Source organism: Suricata suricatta, chromosome 3 (genome assembly GCF_006229205.1).
Source record: "Suricata suricatta isolate VVHF042 chromosome 3, meerkat_22Aug2017_6uvM2_HiC, whole genome shotgun sequence".
Lineage (NCBI taxonomy): Eukaryota > Metazoa > Chordata > Mammalia > Carnivora > Herpestidae > Suricata > Suricata suricatta.
The window spans coordinates 144,115,660-144,134,361 of record NC_043702.1 but is presented as its reverse complement, the minus strand read 5'-3'; the positions used below and the strand labels follow the sequence as shown (position 1 = coordinate 144,134,361).

At 34.8% G+C, this 18,702-nt stretch overlaps 1 protein-coding gene across 5 annotated transcripts in view; it reads left to right on the top strand.

Annotated features, from left to right (window-relative positions):
• DENND1B (DENN domain containing 1B) overlaps positions 1 to 18,702 on the top strand; it is a 252,763-nt gene that overhangs the window by 176,991 nt on the left and 57,070 nt on the right. For all 5 annotated transcript variants that reach the window (XM_029935406.1, XM_029935401.1, XM_029935402.1 and 2 more), the window contains 2 exons: positions 178 to 303; positions 11,727 to 11,828. In XM_029935406.1, the coding sequence (XP_029791266.1) occupies positions 178 to 303; positions 11,727 to 11,828 (228 nt within the window). The remainder of the gene's footprint in view (positions 1 to 177; positions 304 to 11,726; positions 11,829 to 18,702) is intronic.

Here is an 18,702-nt window from a genome sequence, read left to right as displayed (position 1 = left end):
TTTCGTTTCAATTAACAGACCAGCAGGTGCTCTCTGCAGTTAAAAAGATAAGCTATCTGGGAGGAGGATGAGTTTTTGGCTGACCTGCAGACACTGTAGTTTGCCTGCTGATTGGGTTCGTACCTCGCTGTACCAATTTCTGAGGTGTTAATTTAACTGTTCCTCTCTGTCATGCAGGTCTCGGCCCTGAAAAATAAACTGAAGAAGCAGTCTACAGCTACAGGGGACGGAGTAGCTAGGGCCTTTCTTAGGGCGCAGGCTGCTTTGTTTGGATCCTACAGAGATGCACTGAGATACAAACCTGTAAGCGTTTTATTTCATCACTATTTTCATTTGCTTTTTTATGTGTCTTCGGAGTGGGGCAGGAAGAAGAAACGTTTTAATAGCACCACATGAAAAACGTATCATAAAGGTCTTTTAAAATCCAGAATGATGTGCTTTAAGACATTATGTTCTGTCTCCAGTTCCTTGACTTTTTGGTTTTAGGTCTTTGGGTAACTTTCAGTTGCTATTTCCCACATTTTGCATACCGTCTTATGTATGGTTTTAAAACTGGAATACTTAACCTCTTAGTGAACTGTGTTAATGCATTTTAAAGAAACTACCTGATCTGAGGACTAAGAAATTAACCAAGAGTTGGGTTTTATAGATCAAAGCATTTAGAGGTGACAGTACAAAGTGGAAGTTTAAAAATATTAGAACTTGCAAATTTGGACTATTTGGAAATCTATTGTCTTCCTAGTCCATAACACTTTTCTAAGTAGGCTTATCTATTTAATGTATGCTAGCTCATTTTGCCATTTCTTTTTTGTTTTAATATCCTAAAAATAATCATTGTGGAGAATTGTAGGCAGCCAAGGTTTTAGATGGTCCAAAAAGGTATAAATCAAAATATATTTGTTTCTCTCTCTGAATTATTGGTTAAATAGGTGAGTCTGATTTTATGAAAATAATTACACTGCCCTTCCATGACCAGATAAAATGGATAAAAAAGCATTGAGTTAGTAATAAGAAGTGAGACTTGCTATCTAATAAGAATTCCGCCATTAATTAAGCTACGTAACATTGACCCATTTCCTTGGTTTCTCTAGACTTTGATCTTTTTATTTGGAAAATGGGAATTCTTATACTTTCCCTGCCTACTTTTCAGAATGAGTGTGTGAACCCTATCACTATGAAACTAAACACATGGGAATGGGGTAGATCCTTTCTAAACTGACTTCTCAATTCGTAGTTCCCACCCAATGGCTCTCATATCTCCGAGGAGTTATTGGGTTATTAGGAGTCCTTAAATGGATAGGCAGGTCAACTGCTGTCTTCAGAGAACTGCATATGTCTAATTTGCATGCTAATCTTTTGGAAATGTGTGTGTGTGTGTGTGTGTGTGTGTTAAAGCATACAGCGTGCAGAAGACCCGGCCCTGCACGTGGTGTACAGGTGGGGGAATCACAGAAGGGAGGCTTTAAAAATTACTGACCATTATATGGTCTCATTCTTTTATTTGGACCAATAAAACTGTAAAATCATCTGATTGTCAAATTTTTTAAAACAGGTTGATTTCAAGTTTACAGTACTAGCAGGGATATTTTAAAGTATGAATTTGCATAAATTTTGCCACATTTAAATAATTATTAATCTTTGTAGGTTACATTTTTCTTTTCTTTTTTAAGTTCGTGAAGGACTTCAGATTTGAAGAAAGCAAATTGAAGAGAAAATTTTCTTAAATGGTTTAAATTATCAGTGGAGCAGACAGGGGTACAAGGTTTCAATGATGTTGACTTTTTTTAAATCTTTAAAGCCAGATTCCCAGTTTCTGTGGGAAAATATATAATTTCATAGAATATCTTTCCTGTTTATTGGTCACATCTAATTATAAATTTGTTCACTTTTTCCTTTTTATGTTTAATGTTTTCTTTCTTTTTTAGTGCTAGTTCATTCTGAGTGTTGAAGGGCAGTGTTTTCCTTCTGTGTGTTTCTGCATTTCTTTTGACTCAGCCTGAATGAAAGCCTAAGTTTTAAAGTATAATGAATGTATTTAGACAATTTTTTTATTTTCAATAGAAATTGGTACAAATGGATATGAATTCTTTAACCGGATATTAGTTTTCAAAATTTTGTGAATTTTTATACACATAAAAGCAAACCATTATTAATGTTATTTTTCTTACAGTGACAAATTTAAACCTGTAGATTAGGCCTATGAGCATCATTCAGGGCCCTCACGATGGTCAGGTAGTCTAGGTCTATCTTTACTTTTGTCCTAAACTTTGGCTTCAATTCGGAGATTTCTGCCTGTAGCTCCAAATGTCCCAACCTTCTCTGACTTCCAAATTGTTATTTGTAATGTTCTTTTTTTCCCGGTAATGTTTTTATCTTTCTTGCTTTTAATGACCATCTAGTTCCTTCCTGATCCTTGAAGCTATAGTTTATACTGACCCTTTTTTTCTGTGAATTGATTATACTTCTTATCTTTTATACATTTCTTCTCCCTTTTTATATGTTATTTATTGTAGTTCTTTTATTACTATTTTTACTGAGATTCATAATTTATTAGTTGCCATTAAAATGATAATTGGCCTTTAAGTACCTGTTGGGTACCAGGCATCAAGAGACCCTTTAGATAGGCTATTTATTTAACCTTGATAAGCCTTCAAATATTACCCTTTTCATTTTGAAGATGAGGAAAATGGTATTCACAGAGTGTAAATAACCTCGCTAAGGTTCTCCAGCTAGTAAATAGTGTGGTCTGCATTTGAATCTGTTCTTTCCACAATCCTGTTCTTGCTTCAGTGTGACGAGTTTCTGCTCTCTGTGGCCTCTGTTATTTTATTATTCTCTCCTGAGATAAATTTTCTGAACTTAACATTTCTCCTAAATGAAGATCCATGGAAGGCATTTGGTACACACTTAAGGAGAGACAGAACAAATGCTATAGTCTTAAGACTTCCCTGAAAAGGAGCACAGGCTGCAGGCATCCCCTCGTCTGTATATACTTTGGGGGAATAATTTGTTGTTCATGCTACATATTCCCAGTTGTGATTTTTGTTGACCGAGAGTAACTGCTCCGTCCCCACCCTCCAGTCTGCTGCAGCCTGGCTGGGGAACCAGTGAGGGGAAGCCTCCAGGATGATTTGAATGTCCATCTTCAAATGCAAATGCCGAATGCAGTTTGCTAAATGCTGCCAGAGGAACTCATATTTATAAATTACACTTAGAATGTCTGAGCAACAACTCTAAATATGTCGTTACTTGTCTCATAGTTCCTTCTTACTTGTACCTTCTAAATAACACACTAGCACAGCTGACAAATAAATTGTGCCTGCTCTTATTACAGAGGGAAATAGGCAACTCTGTAAAGTGGTTGGAAAGTGATTTAAGTAAAACAGTGGACATTTTGCTTTCTTTGGATTTTAACCAGCAAGTTAGCTACTTTTTAAGAATTAAAAGAACATGAGATCAAAGTAATGTGCTAAATAAATTGATGGAAAGTGATAAGAATACACACTCTAGAATCCAGCTGTCTAGGTTCAGATCATCCTTCTGTGAGTTACCAGTTGTCTGAGTTCGGTCAGAATAACCTCTTAGTGCTTTAGTTTCCTCATGTGTTTCTTTTAAAAGGTAATAATTCTTCTTGGGTTGTTTAGAGGATAAAATGAGTTCCTAAATGTAGGCTACCCAGCACAGTGAGAGACATAAAATCAGTGATTTATATATTAGCTATTATTAATAAAAATGACATTTTAGAAGTTGTAAATTTAAGGAAGAAAATCCCTTTAACAAAACTAAAATAAAGTACCCTCTTCTCATTCCCCCAAAGGAAAACACTGTTATAAACATGAGAATGCTTTTAAGAGACTGTATTAAATAACTAATAAAGGATCATCACTTGTACTTGTGTGTATTATTTGTGTCACAGGCGCTTAAAAATGAAAGGTTAATTTTTGACCAACAGCTAAGGCTAAAGAAATGTTTGCCTGATTTAAAATATTGCTTACTACGTTCAAAGACATATACTTGATTATTCTGTCTCAGAGCATAGAAGTAACACTCAGATCTAGTCTTTTGAATAGTTAGGACACTGTCCTTTGTTTTAATCACTCAAGCTTTTCTGGGCGTCTGTGAGCCTTGCTAATGGATAAAAAGTAAATTCCTTTTAAAATAAAGATTGGTTAGTAATCTGGCCCTCTGTTTAGCAAGCTGGAAGATTTGTCCTTCAGACATTTTTCGGATTATATTCCTTTTAAACATTATCAGCAAATAATGTTATATTTTGTGATTAAACTTCAACAATTTAAGTTCAGGATTGGCCTCCATAATTTAAGTGACCGTTCACTAAATCTTTGCCTTCGAGTTTTCATTTAATGAATTTGTAACTGTCAACTTGTTAGAGATTTAAAAATTTGAGTGGAAAAGTACATTTGCTCATCCCTCTTGGTTTTATGGTTAGTAAACCATTTAAGACCTCCATTCATCTCATTACCAAGTTTGAATTTGGACCTTTTGACTTTAGAGATGGTTGCAACCAAGTAAATTTTTGTTGTGTATTTGGCTTTCTGATAGAATATGGTTGTTATTATGGCACTTTTTTCTTCCCTGTTATTATTATTATTATTATTATTATTATTATTATTATTAGCAGAGAAGGAATTTTGCTTTACTGCTTTAGCAAAACTAAAAATTCTGCACCACCACTATGGAATAGGTAGAGCTAGGGACTCTGATAGTAAGGATTCATTTTTATATCCCTGATAATAATGTTTCATGAGAATAGAGAGTGTTTTTCTTTAAATTGTGGGAAAGAAAATCTATATTGTTCATAGTATGTATAAAATTAATACATAGCTCTATTAATCTTTTTTAGTGTTCAAATTTAACTAGAGTGCTAAAAACAGCTGTATCTAATTTAGAAAAATCAATTTCTTTTTTCATCTTAACGTGCTGAATCGTAGGCAAATGGAACATTGATAGCTATTTTTATTCTGGACAGGTCTAATGACTTTAGGGCAAACTCATATGTACTCGTGTGTACAGACAGAAGCGTTAGCTGTAAATAATGATTAAAGTTTATGATTTAAATATAAGACTTTTTTTCATCAATAATTTTCAGGAAGAGAAAAAGTATTGCTTTCCTGGTAAATGAACTGAGAGTAGGTTGTGGTCCCTTACATAATAATAGCATTGGGACAGTTGGGAGAAGAATGCTGTATCACCTGAAAAATATTTTAATATTATTTTTTATGATAATCTGAATATATTTGACTATTACCTTGAAAGAACTGGTTAACAGTGTTTTAGAGATTTAAGAATTTAAATGTACCATCAGTATGCAGACGTTCGTGCTTGTTTCTATTGGTTATGTAACAGTAACATTACATGTTAAGCCCAAGTGCACTAGAGAACCGAATGTTGATGCTTTGATTATATTTCATATCTTTACACAGTATCATTCTTTCTGACATCTATATTCCTTTCAATATGAATTCTTACTAAGTCATATATATCCTGAAAGCATAAACAGATCTAGTCTATGTTTTAAGTATTTTCTTGTTCTTGCAAAGTTTCCTACTCTGGAAGACAACATAGAACTGGAAAGATATCCATCCTTAAAAACACACTAACCAAAAATATCATACTAGTTCAATGATGATAATCACATTGAAACTTAACAAAAGGATGGGAAAAACAGCCCCATCTCTTCCATATCTTACCTGTTACTTATTTATTCTGTAAAAATGCTGCAGATATTAGCTAATGGATCTAAACAGTCAAAATACAAAGTACGATGTTGAGTATTATGGTAGGGGATGCAGAGATGTATAAGGATTTACTTCCAGACCTCAAGAATAAACAAATAAAATGTATAAAAATAACTTAATTCAACTTAGAAAATCAGTGCTAAAAGAAAGATACAAAGGCTCTGGGTTTCAGAGGAGGGAGAATTTACTTCTTTATGTTGAAGATGGAATCTAAGACTTTGTGAGGTAAATCACGTGTTGCATAAGGGTCAGATTTATGGCACCGACGGGCATTTCTAAACCATTCATCTGCCACAGCTAGTTGATGGGTCTTATTTAAATACCACCAGGAACAAACAGCATAGAGTTTCTAGCCCACTGGTTCTAATGGTACCTCTTCCCTTCCCATTATACAAGGGACTGAATGTGACATCTGTTTTTTGTGGACAATCTTGAACTTGAGTCTGCTCTTGACTTATATGTTTTAATAGGTAAATCAAGTAATGAACTTTGGTATTTTTACTATTTACTAACAACAACAAACTGCGTAGCAAACCTCATCATAGAATGCTGAGTGTGTTGTTGGTTCGTTCTTAGTATATATTTGTTGACTGACATAATACTTTAGTGGCAAATGATGTTGGTGGTTCCTTTCTGGAAAGTCAGGCTCTCTTCTCTGTAATAACAACTTCATTGCTACCCGAGTATAAATTGTATTTTTTTCTTTATCTCTTTTATGCTCCTTTGTGTGACATTCTAACAAAATGGTTTTAATTTTTGTTCCTTTCTGTTGCCTCATCACTGTTCCATAAAGCAAAAGTTTCAGTTGCGTTACCATCACATCAGATTTTCACCATGAAGAGTGTTTCTTTTCCCCCTTTATATGTTTCTACACAATTATTCTGTATCTCCACAGAGAAATATACTTCTTTACTTGCTTTTCCTGTCATTGAACAATAACAACTTTTAAAAAATAAATTGTATTATAGGGGCGCCTGGGTGGCTCAGCCAGGTAAGCGTCCAGCTTTGGCTCAGGTCATGATCTCACGGTTTGTGGGTTCGAGCCCCGCATCGGGCTCTGTGCCGACAGCTAGCTCAGAGCCTGGATCCTGCTTCAGATTCTGTGTCTCCCTCTGTCTCTGACCCTGCCCTGCTCGCACTGTCTCTCTCTGTCTCTCAAGAGTAAATAAAAACATAAAATAAATAAATAAATAAAAATTGTATTATAGATAAGTATTTCTCGGTTGTACTTCAATCGTTTTCCCTAAGTAGAGTGATCAGCTTAATTTTAATGCTTAGTTCTATGCAGATTAGTCCTAAATATACATTAAACAACAAGGTTTCCAAACTGGGGTCTCTGGCTATGTGCCACCCTATGACTGTGCATCTTTAAGCATCTTGCTTGCCTTACCATGCCTTAATTGACTTTTTTGGTGCCCTGACCAGATTCCCTGTACTGGCTGGCACCCTTTCCAGAGAAAAATTGCCCTTGGCTAAGTAGGAAGTACCTCCCTAGGCACCTCCATTCTTCTCCCCTCCAGGGACTGGGTTAATGACTGGCTGAAAAAGGGTTTATACCATTCTTGCTTCAAGATGGGAATAATTCTGCCAGCACATTTATTGTTTTCCATAGGTTTAGGCTGGGGCTGATTTCCAACCAAAAACACACTGTTGCTTGGCTTTTTTCTTTTGTCCTATTTTGTTTCCCATAGTACCTAGTTCCTGAAAGTTCTCCATCAACAAATCATTTAAACAAGAATCCTTGTCTCAGGCTCAGCTTAGACTCTGACTAAAAACATGTGCAAGAATTGATTTTATCACCTTCTTAAATCTTGTTCTGTTTCTGTGGTTCTGGTTTTTAATACATGGTATCATCTTTTGATCCTCAAGCTTGAAATCTGGAAGTCATCCTTGACCCCTCCTTGTCTTGTTTCTGTATATTAGTGGTTCTTAAACCCTTTGTTGCTGAATGTCTTTACAATCTTAAAAATTATCAAGGACTTTAAAGAACTTTTGTTCATGTGGGATATCTCTTTTACTGTTTACCATATTAGAAATTAAAACTGAATAATTTAAATATTTATTATTTTAAAAAATACAATACTATAGATAATCATAAAGCATATTTATGAAAAATAATTGTTTCTAAATAAAAAACAGTAGAAGAGTGGCATTGTTTTACATTTCTTCTAAAGTACAGAACTTAAAAGAAGTTGGGCTGGATTCTCATATTTGGTTCTCTTTTTACTCTGTTGTAATAACACCAGTCATGGAACCTCTGATCAACTCCAGTGGATCCCATGAGAAAATAAAAGTGAAAGGGGAAAATCATGTTTAACATTGTTATAAAAATAGTTTTGATGTTGCAGACCCTGTGAAAAGGTCTGAAACCCTGGACCATTCTTTGAGAATAATTGCTGTTCATCAGTTGATACACAGTCCAATTGATTTTGCGATGAAATTGTACCTTTACAGATTACATGATATGAAATAAATAAAACATTTCACATAGTCTTGAATACCCTAAATGGGATAATTTGAAAGTGTAGACTGAGACTGAATCCAGCTTCTACCACTTATATGCTGTGTAACCTTGAGCAAGTTACTTAACCTTTCCCCATATTTTAGTTCGCTCATGTATGAAGTAAGACAACATTAAATTTGAGGTTTATGTGAGTTGCTGTGTATAAAGTGCTTACAACAACTCATAATAAGCATTATGTAAACATTAACTATTATTCTTACTCTTAGTAATAGTAAATAAGCCTCCTATAAGTGTTAGCTAATGGCTGTCATTACTTTTCCTTCCTGCTGCCTAGTTCGTCTTTTCTCGCCTGACTTATATCACATTATTAATTGGTCTGCCTATTTCCATTATTTCCTCTTGCCTATTAACTTTCCTTTTAAAAAACCTACAGTCTTGTCACTTTATTGAGCAGATACTTCTGTGAGCTTCTTGATGTCTTTAAGAAAATAACTTCAGAATATAACATAGGCCTTTTTAAATATGGCTCTCAATATACCTTTTGTTTCTCTCTGGTACTTTCTGTAATTCATATCCATTAGCAATGCTTCCGCCAGTCATTTATTATCTTCATCTGGCATTTTCTCAAATTCATGCCCATCCCAAACACACTACCCACTTTTTGTCTGCCTCTCTCAAGACTATTTCGCATCTTTGTTTCATAAGGCTTCCATTAATTTTACAAAACCACCTCAGATTTCCTCTGGGAAGCCACAGGAAATTCTAAATTAAATCTTTTATACTTCAGTAAACTGGGAATTAACTGGGCAACACCAGGCATTTGGTCACTCTACTTGGAACAAGAAAGGTTTTGAAAAACCTCTCAATCCTAATCCCGAGTTTTACTCAGATAATAAGTAAATCAGAAGATCCGAAGCAGAGCTTTTTATCAGGCCACCACTCAACCTGATGTGGATTTAAAAGAGTTCATACTCGGGAGTCATTTATAATCTATTTGATAACATACATCCCAGGATGACAATAGTTGAGACTCCTGTGTATTAATATTACAAAAATTTAGAGCATTGTTAAGACTCATTTTTCTTTCCCCTAAGAAAAATATTCTAGCATGCATCAGAGTTTTTCTTCTTTGTTGTTATCAGAAATTCTTAGTAAACAGGGTGTGTTCGTCACTTGAAGGTTAAGTTCAAAGCTTTTACCATGATTGGTGCTATCAAAAGTGGATGGACAGCACATCTGAATTTTCTCTTTACTTTCTCTTGAAATGTTGAAAGCAATTGCTAGAAGATTAATGAGGACAGAGTCCTTCCAGAACCATTCACATTGGTTAGAGACTGTGTTAGCCCAACTCTTGAGAAAGCATAGGTAGGCTTTGCTTACATCCACTTCTCCTTCCCTTGAGATTTTCCATCCACTCTTAACAATCAAAAGAAATGCTTGATTGTAACATAGGAAGTCTAAACTTTTCAGTTAGAGATAGAACTTTATATTTAAATTGACAAGTATTTCAATTGAAGATAGACCTTTGTGTTTGAATTGAAGACTGTTCTGCAGTGTTAATGACAACTATTGAACACATTATAGATACTAATAAAATACAACTCACATGTTTGGGGGAAAGTCTGTCAAATAAAAACTAAAATTATCAATAGTACTGATCACTTTGTAATAATAGTGATATAATTGGAATTGCCATTAAATGATTTTTCTTTTATAATTTGTATTTGCTTTTGAAAAGAAAATAAGTCATATGGAGCAAGGTTTAGCTCACTTGCTATTTTGTTTATTGACTTACAGAAACATTTCTTTGGCTCCCTGTGTAACTAGATATGATACTGATACCAGGGAAGCAAAAACAATAGACCTTTGTCTTTAACAGAATAACCTGTTTCTGGCTTCCCCACCTCTGTTAGATTCTAAGTTGTGAGTTCTGTGATAGTGGCAAATACAGGGATTTTATTTATCCAAAATATATTTATGTAAATTAATCCAGCTTTTAAAATATATAATTTAAAATCATCCCATAGCACTTAAGACTGGCAATAATCAGTGTCAAAATGCATAATGGTGGCTTTGTTATGAGGTATTATTGGCTGGTGGCTGATGGTGGCCGACAACAATTAATAGATTATTAAACTGTCTTCTCTAATATTTGTTTGAATTTTATACATTGTCTTCTGTAGCAATGCTATTCCAGAAGACTCTTTGTGATCAGTGTTCTATATTTGTGCTCTCTAGAAGGATCCACTGAACATTTGTGACAGTTAAACTGTCAGATGCAGCTACTGTGATCATCGAAAAAAATGTTTAGTTTTATTTAATTTTAATAGTTTAGATTTAAATAGCTACATCTGACTAATGGCTACTGTATTGAACAGTGCCAATCTCTGGTGTCATTCATTAGCTTCCATAAGACAGTGGTAACAGTAGAATTACTATTAAGATTATTAGTTTCATTATTTTATTCATGCAAGAGCCAGTTTTCAGAATATTACCTACAGACTCCTATAATCAAGGCATTGAGTTGTCCTTAAAATTAAATCATAATTAATCTTTTTTCTAAGTTCTGTTAGAAGGTGAACAGGCTCACTATTTTTCCTCTTTACTGCAACACAGATTGCTATGGGATTCACTATAATGAGTGGATCATTGCATTAACATTGATAACAGATTACCTCTGTTTTCATTTGGGTCATATAATTTAATCACTTATCTTCACATGTGTTGAATGGGCAAGAAGACCATTCAGGCTACTGAGGGGAGTAGCAGGCGGTAGGGATCAGCCAGTAAGTGACAATTTTCTGAGGTCATGCCTGGGAATAAATGGAATGAGTGGAATCTGTATTCAGAATTTAAGTTCTTGATAATTTGGTGGAGGAGCAGCTAATGAAGCATGAGCTACCACACGGCACTTGCAAAGTTACAGTTACTTTAAAAAAAAATAGGATAAATTGAAGCAGATACAAAGTGGGACTTACTCTAGAAACTCTCCGATCAGAATTGTATTTGCAATCACGAAGAGAATGTTATTGTATGACCTTTTAATTAATTTAAAAAGAAATTAATGATCAAACCTAAATGGCAAAAATCATGGAGCAATTTTTATAGCAAGAGTTTTCTAATAAGGGTTAAACTGCAACTGTATACCTTTTTCAGCTATGCATGCTAGTTTTAATATTCATAATTCAATCTAATAATATTAAGTCTTTGTTTTTAGGAGATTCATTCTTACTTTGTTTGAGGAAGTGAAACTGAGCAATTTTAAGACCCCAGGGATCCTTGATTAGGAAGTTCTAGTAAAAGCTTATCAGTAGAGGAATATTTCTATGAAGCTGAAGTCCAACTATTATGTCTACGGTTCTGTTTGACTCCATTTAGACTTTCAGCACCTTGAGGTTGATTCTCTGTGTTACATTTCCTCTGTGTCTCTCCATGTACCTCTTTAGAGAGACTGGTTTTCTCTGACTGACTTTCTTTTAACGCCCTAAAAATCTATTTCTTTGTAGGGGGAGCCCATCACTTTCTGTGAGGAGAGTTTTGTAAAGCACCGCTCAAGTTTGATGAAACAGTTCTTGGAAACGGCAGTTAACCTCCAACTTTTCAAGCAGGTAAGAGCGGACCTCCATATTTCCTTCTGTAACAGAAGATTACAGAAATGTAACAAATGCATGGCACACTTTTATCACTTTTATCAAAAGCATATCAAATCTCTGAGTAATATATGTTCAAGAATTACAAGGAACTGCTAACTCTACATTTATCTAATAGCATGGCACTCCAGAAAATTAAGTAATAATTATAAACTGCGTCAGCTAAAGTTCTAATCTGATGGTCTGAGGAAGAGTATTCATTCACACAGTTATAAAACCAGGATGACTAGCTTCGTGTGCGCATTTAGGAGTTGGTTTGGTATGGTATTTTTTTGTAGGACAGTCCTAATGTAATCCAGCTTAGGAAAACAGACTTCATAATTACATATTCAAAAATGAGAAAAAAAATTCATCATCATACTATATATCCTGATTTTTGATTCAGAAAATGTAATTGCTATTTCGAAAAGCAGTAGCTTAACATCAGAGTTGAGAATGTTTGGGTGTGCTCCTCCTTTCATTCCTGTGTGTGATCATAGCAAGTCTCCTTATGGAGGCTGGTCTCCGTTTCTGTTTACATAATTTAAATTAAGGTTAAACACTTTCTTTCTCTTATCCCACATGATAATTTAAACGTAAAGTTACCTGTGTGAATTCAACATTAAATGAAGACCATTAATGTGCCATAAACTGCTCAGGACCAGGAGACAGGCATGAGTGAAAATTCAGTAGTGCCTTTGAGAAGCTGAAAACCTAATAGAATCCTTGGACTGTTAACAGAAAAGACCCCGTGTAATTTGAGATAAGCTTCAAATTAAATAGGCAGTTTAATTTGATGGTGACAAAACCAATACTATTATCTATATTCTGAAGAAGTTTTAAAAAATAATTAGAAAATACTCTGGTGGGGGGGGGCTCTAATTGTCTTCTCATATGTGAAGGTTTATCTTAAAGAAAAGGGTACATTTATCCAATACCTAAAAGAAGCAGAAGCAGCTTTGATAGCTTTTAGGATCAAAGATGTCTTATGAATTTCCAAAGATGGATGGGTTACTTTTGGCGCTCCATCCCTAGAGGGCAGGGCTCCATTGTGGACTGAATTACTTCCCAAGGTTATAGAAGGATCAGGTAATTGTCTTTATAAATTCTGAAATGTACGGCACAGTGCAGTCCTAACCTAGTCATCCAGTGCATGCTTGTTGAGTTAAATAGTGGTACCCTTTTTGTATTTTTATCTGTCAAGGAGCGATAGTACTACTTCCCATTGTCAAAACTGAATTGTGAAGATCAAATTATATGGGGGTCAAGAATTGAATGGGTAGGTAGAATATCTAACTTATTACATAACCTTTGACTATACGACTGTAGATAGAGTCTTTTCATTAGTTATAATTCAGATATAGGAATTTTTATATACTTACAATAAGCTCTTATTTTGAGGAATGAGGTAGAGTTGGGTTAAATCTTGGCTGGCTTTAATAGCTGTTTGTTCACAGGTATTTGTTTCTTTTTCTTTAAAATAGAAATACCCCCACCTCACAGGGTTGTGGTAAAGTTTATGTGAACTGATACGTGTATACTGCCAGCACAGTGCACAATACTTTGTAGAAGCTTACTAAAGTTTAGTGTCTGCCTCGTTTTAGAGACATTACATTAACAAAATACAAATCTGTGCAGGATTTTTAAAAATATAACTTGGTCAAAAAGGCTAAATGTAAAAATATGGTCAATCAAAGTAGAGCCCATTATATAGACAAGTTGGATAGTTTGACATGCACCAATTGATCATGTTCTCAAACTTGGTATCATTTTATGACTCTTAAGAAAATGATACTTAAAGATTACAGACTTTAAAGATTCATATTGAAAGTTTCACAAACTTCTAAAGATGAATAAGTTCCAGAGATTCACTGTACAACACAGTGTCTAATTCTATTCTGTTAAAATACTATCTCACGTTAGTGTTCATAATACAGAAAACCCCAAAGCAACCCAGTGAAACTTCTGGAAGTGTGGGATATTTTTATTACTTTGATTTGTGGTGATTGTAGCAGAAGTGTATACATATGTCCAAACTTACCACATCGTCTCCACTAGTTATGAGCAGTTTTTTGATTACCGATTATACTTTACTAAAGCTTGGGAGAAGAAAAAAGAGACAAAAATAGGAATCAGCTGTAAAAATTATCAACATATGAAGTCACAAAGAGACTATTGCTCTTTTTGAAAGAATATAAAAATATTTATTAGGTATAAATGGTTACTGTTCATTATTATGAATTTGTGATCCATCATAGGTCAAGAACTCCTCAGCTTCTCTATTTAGTAATGCTTATGCATCAAAACTGAGAGAACATGGGTCCAGGAGAGCAGCATGTAATTTTAAGTTAAGAATTAAAGTAATCTGTTATTTCTGATAATATGGCTGGGACAGATTCAGAGCTAACTTACGTACTGAAACAATTTTAAATGCCGTATTTAAAAAACTATTTTGTGTAGGAACAGAAAACAAAGCCTAGTGCTTACTTCCCAGGCTGAGAGGTGTAACGAGAGACCTGACCCCCACAAATCTGGGATGACTTAATGTAAAAGTAAATAAGAAATAAAATTGCTCCTTCCCTTTACTCATTTCCTGGTGATTGTACCTCCAAAGCACTGGTACTGAGTGGAGGGGAGGAAAAAGTGCTGCTGAAAAGTAAACACACCAGCCTGTACAGGAATTTGAAGTCTGAATTAATAATTTCTGACTTGGTCTGATACAACTCAAGCCAAGTTTACAGCGATCCTAAATTTTTAGCACTGTCAGGCCCTAGAGCAGAAGCAAATATACATCTTCTCTTGAGGAATCCAGGCATCAAAGAATTCTCCCAGCAAAAATTCCAAAGAAAAATTTCACTGTTAGAAATTATTTAACATATAAGGGAAAAAATCATGAATGAGAACTAGCAGAGAGGACCAAAATGGACGTGCAAAGACTTTAAATATTGGAATTATCAAAAGAATATAAAATAACTATGCTTAAGATGTTCAAATGAATAGAGGTGCCTGGGTGGCTCAGTCAGTTTAGCATCTGACTTTGGCTCAGGTCATGATCTCATGGTTTATGGGTTCGAGCCCTGCTAACAGCTCAGAGCCTGGATCCTGCTGGGGATTCTCTGTCTCCCTCTCACTCTGTCTCTCCCCACTCATGCTCTCCTTCTCTCAAAAGAAAATAAATAAACATTAAAAAATTTAAAATAAAAGATGCTCAGAGGAATAAAAGACAAGCTTAAAAATGTTCAGTATATAGGGGCGCCTGGGTGGCTCAGTTTGTTACGTGACCCACTACGGCTGAGGTCATAATCTTGTGATTCATGAGTTCAAGCCCCATGTCAGGCTCTGTGCTAACAGCTCAGAGCCTGGAGCCTGCTTCAGATTCTCTGTCTCCCTCCTTCTTTCTCTGCTCCTCCCCCATTCATGCTCGGTCTCTCTCAGTTTCTCCAAAATAAATTAAAAAAAAAAAGTACTTCGGGGAGAAAGAAAGGTTTCTCAGATCCAAGATGGAAGGTCTGAGATACAAGAAGAAAGGAAGAACAAAAATTTAATATGTGGATTAAATTTAAACAATATTAACTGTATAACACAGGCAAGTTCTTCCACACGGTCAAGAATCAAATGGTTTCAATTCAGATTACAAAAATTTCCCATTTGGATAATGGAAAACGGGAGATACTGTTCAACTTATTTTGTATGGCTAAAATCATCTTGATTCCAGATCCTAAAATAGCAGGAGAAAAGAACATTATAGGCAAGCCTCACTCACAATCACAGATGGAAAAATTTAGACAAAATATTTGCAGCCAGTTCTAGCAATGTATTAAAAAGATACTACCTTATGAGCAGCTTGCATTTATTCCAGAAATTAAATGGCATTGCATATTATGAAATCTGTGAATGTAATTTACTACATTAGCTGATTATTAGGAGAAAAATCATTAGATCATATCAACAGATCCAGAAATTTTTCACACAATTCCTGATAAAAACTAAAAAGAGAGTCATGATTAAAGGCATTTTCAACAAACTTCATACCTAATATTAAACACTGAAAAGTTCCCCCTGAAAAAGGTGTTACCTATTACCTTTAGAATTCCTTGCATATATAATTTAGCCAAAAAAAAATTTAGAAGACACCAAACTGATATTACTTCTATTTATTTGAAGAGATAATTTCTTTTTTTTAAAGTTCAAAAACTTTATTATTTTAAATAGTTAATTGCCAAGTTGGTTTCCATATAACACCCAGTGCTCTTCCCCACAAGTGCCCCCTCCATGACCATCACCCCCCTTCCCATTTCCCCCTCCCTTGAAGAGATAATTTCTTAAGACATGAAAGAATAGCTTAATAAATTTGAATTTCTTTCTATGTTTTTTTAAATTTTATTTTTGAGAGACAGAGAGAGACAGCACGAGCAGGGCAGGGTCAGAGAGAGAGGGAGGCACAGAATCTGAAGCAGGATCCAGGCTCTGAGCTAGCTGTCAGCACAGGGCCCGATGTGGGGCTCAAACTCACGAACCGTGAGATCATGACCTGAGCCGAAGCTGGATGCTTAACCGACTGAGCCACCTAGGTGCCCCAATGAATTTGAATTAAAAAAAATTAAATACTTTGGTTATCAAAAGATACCATATATATAATACATACGAACCACCCAAGGATGTAGAATCTAGAATTCAAAATAAACTCATACAGGTCAGTAACAGACATATCTATCCAATAGAATTGTACAAAAGACTTGAGTTAGCACATGCAAATGGAGAATGCTAATAAGAGTATGCAAGGTATTCAACCTCATTTGGGGTCAGAGAACATCAAATAAAACAACACAATGAAATATCACCTTACACTCACCAGATTGGCTGAATTTTAAAAAACCCAAATATCAAGGTTTAGCAAAGGCACAGAGCAAAGGACCAAGTTTTAAATGTTCATGGGAGTGTAAATTTGCACAGATTGTTTAGAAAATACTGTGGCACTACCGTCTAAAGTTAAACATGCAAATTTCTTAGGAATTTCACTCTAAGTTGTGCACCAAAAATCATTTACTGACAAGCAGCAACCTCAGATGTTCATCGGTATTAAAATGAACAAATTGTTATATTCATACAATAAAACATTGTACAGTAGGAAAATAAATACGCTGCAGCAAAACTGAATATGAATGAATTTAATGAACAACAAATCACTGAGGAATTACTATAATGAGTCCTTTTATATAACTTTTAACAAGAAGAAAAATTATATAATATATTATTTAGGGAAACATTTAGGTGATAAAACTAAAAAGACAGACAAGGAAAGGATAACCTGAAGCAATTGTGCTCTTTTCTGTAGAGAGAGAGAGGAGCATTTAAGGACCTTCTAAAGAAGGGGAATGTTCTGGTAATTTGCTTTATTATTATTTAAACGTAATTATTTAAGGCATTATTATTTGAATTATCTACTGTATAAAAACATTTATATACACACATATATACATATACATATATGTGTGTGTATATATACATATATATAATATATATTTGTTTCTAGATTAGGCTGTTTTCATTGACAGTTGACTTCTTAACCTTTTGAGGCCTCAGTTTCTGCATCTGTAAGATGAGTTAGACTAAAAGGTCACTAAGTTTGAGATACCTTTCGGCTCTAACATTCCTTGATATTATGAAATAAACATAGCTTAGACGGATGATAGTAGGTTCCATTTGGATAAATTCCTCTTCAGATAATGGATTTGGAAGGAATCCCAGAAACAGCTTCTTAAATCCACCACTCTGACGTCACCTTGGTTCTGTAGCTAACAGCTTTACAGAGATTTAAGCCATTATTTTTAGGACTCTTACCTTTGTCTCACATTGCACTAACACAATAAAGAAAATTGCTTTCTTGTGTATATTGTTTGTTATTAAGGCCACTGGAACTAAAGTTTTTCCTGCTCATTTTATTATACACTTTTCCTGGCTAAAGACCATGACTGAATTTGGTGTTTTGACCCAAGAGCCTAGTGTAGAGCTACAGACTTATGGGACTTCCATGCTCTAGACCCTTTGTTGATGGCCACCTAGATTTCTGTTAAGAAATGTATATAATAAAGAGATCAAGCATAGATACATTTTTCCCCAAAATAATCTTGCTTGCCTGTATTCTACCTTTATCAGAGAGGAGAGTGATAGGAAAGATTCAAATTGGAAAAGGCACTTTTGGTGTACTTCCAAAACCCTTTTGTACTTTTCATAAGACAATACAAATGTGTCTTTTTTAAACTTTTCCATCCAACAAAATGTCTCTTGTGATAGAAGAGAACATATGTTTTTGAAAAGAATAGGAATGTGACTCTCAGAGCCCATTGAAAAAGCACATTTAATAAAGTCATTTGTATTATTCAGAGACATTTATATACATTGTGCATTCTATACCACAATATAGATGTGTTTAAAGTGAAATATTTTAATTACTGGTTAAATTACCCGTGTCCTCCCTTCATCTTCAAGTAAATGTAAGTTTTCAGTTAAATACATTGTATTCTTCCTTTGGCTCTGAGTTCCTGGTCTCACCACCATGTGACCCTAATGGCATGCCTATCCTCTTGTTAATAGCATTGGCTCTGGAATGCTCTGGAATCCAGTAGACCTGGGTTTGTACCCTGGTGTGCCATTTTCTCAGAGTGCCACACATTGTAAGGTGCTTGATCTCTCTCTCTAGGCTTTAAATCCTTGCCCAGTTTCGTATAATAATGGACTCTTCAAATACAATGAATATTCCTTCAACAACACCTTCCACGAAGTAAGAAAGTATCATGTAGTCAATGTCATTCTTCTATAGTCTTCTCAAATGTCAGCCCTTATCCAAATCAAT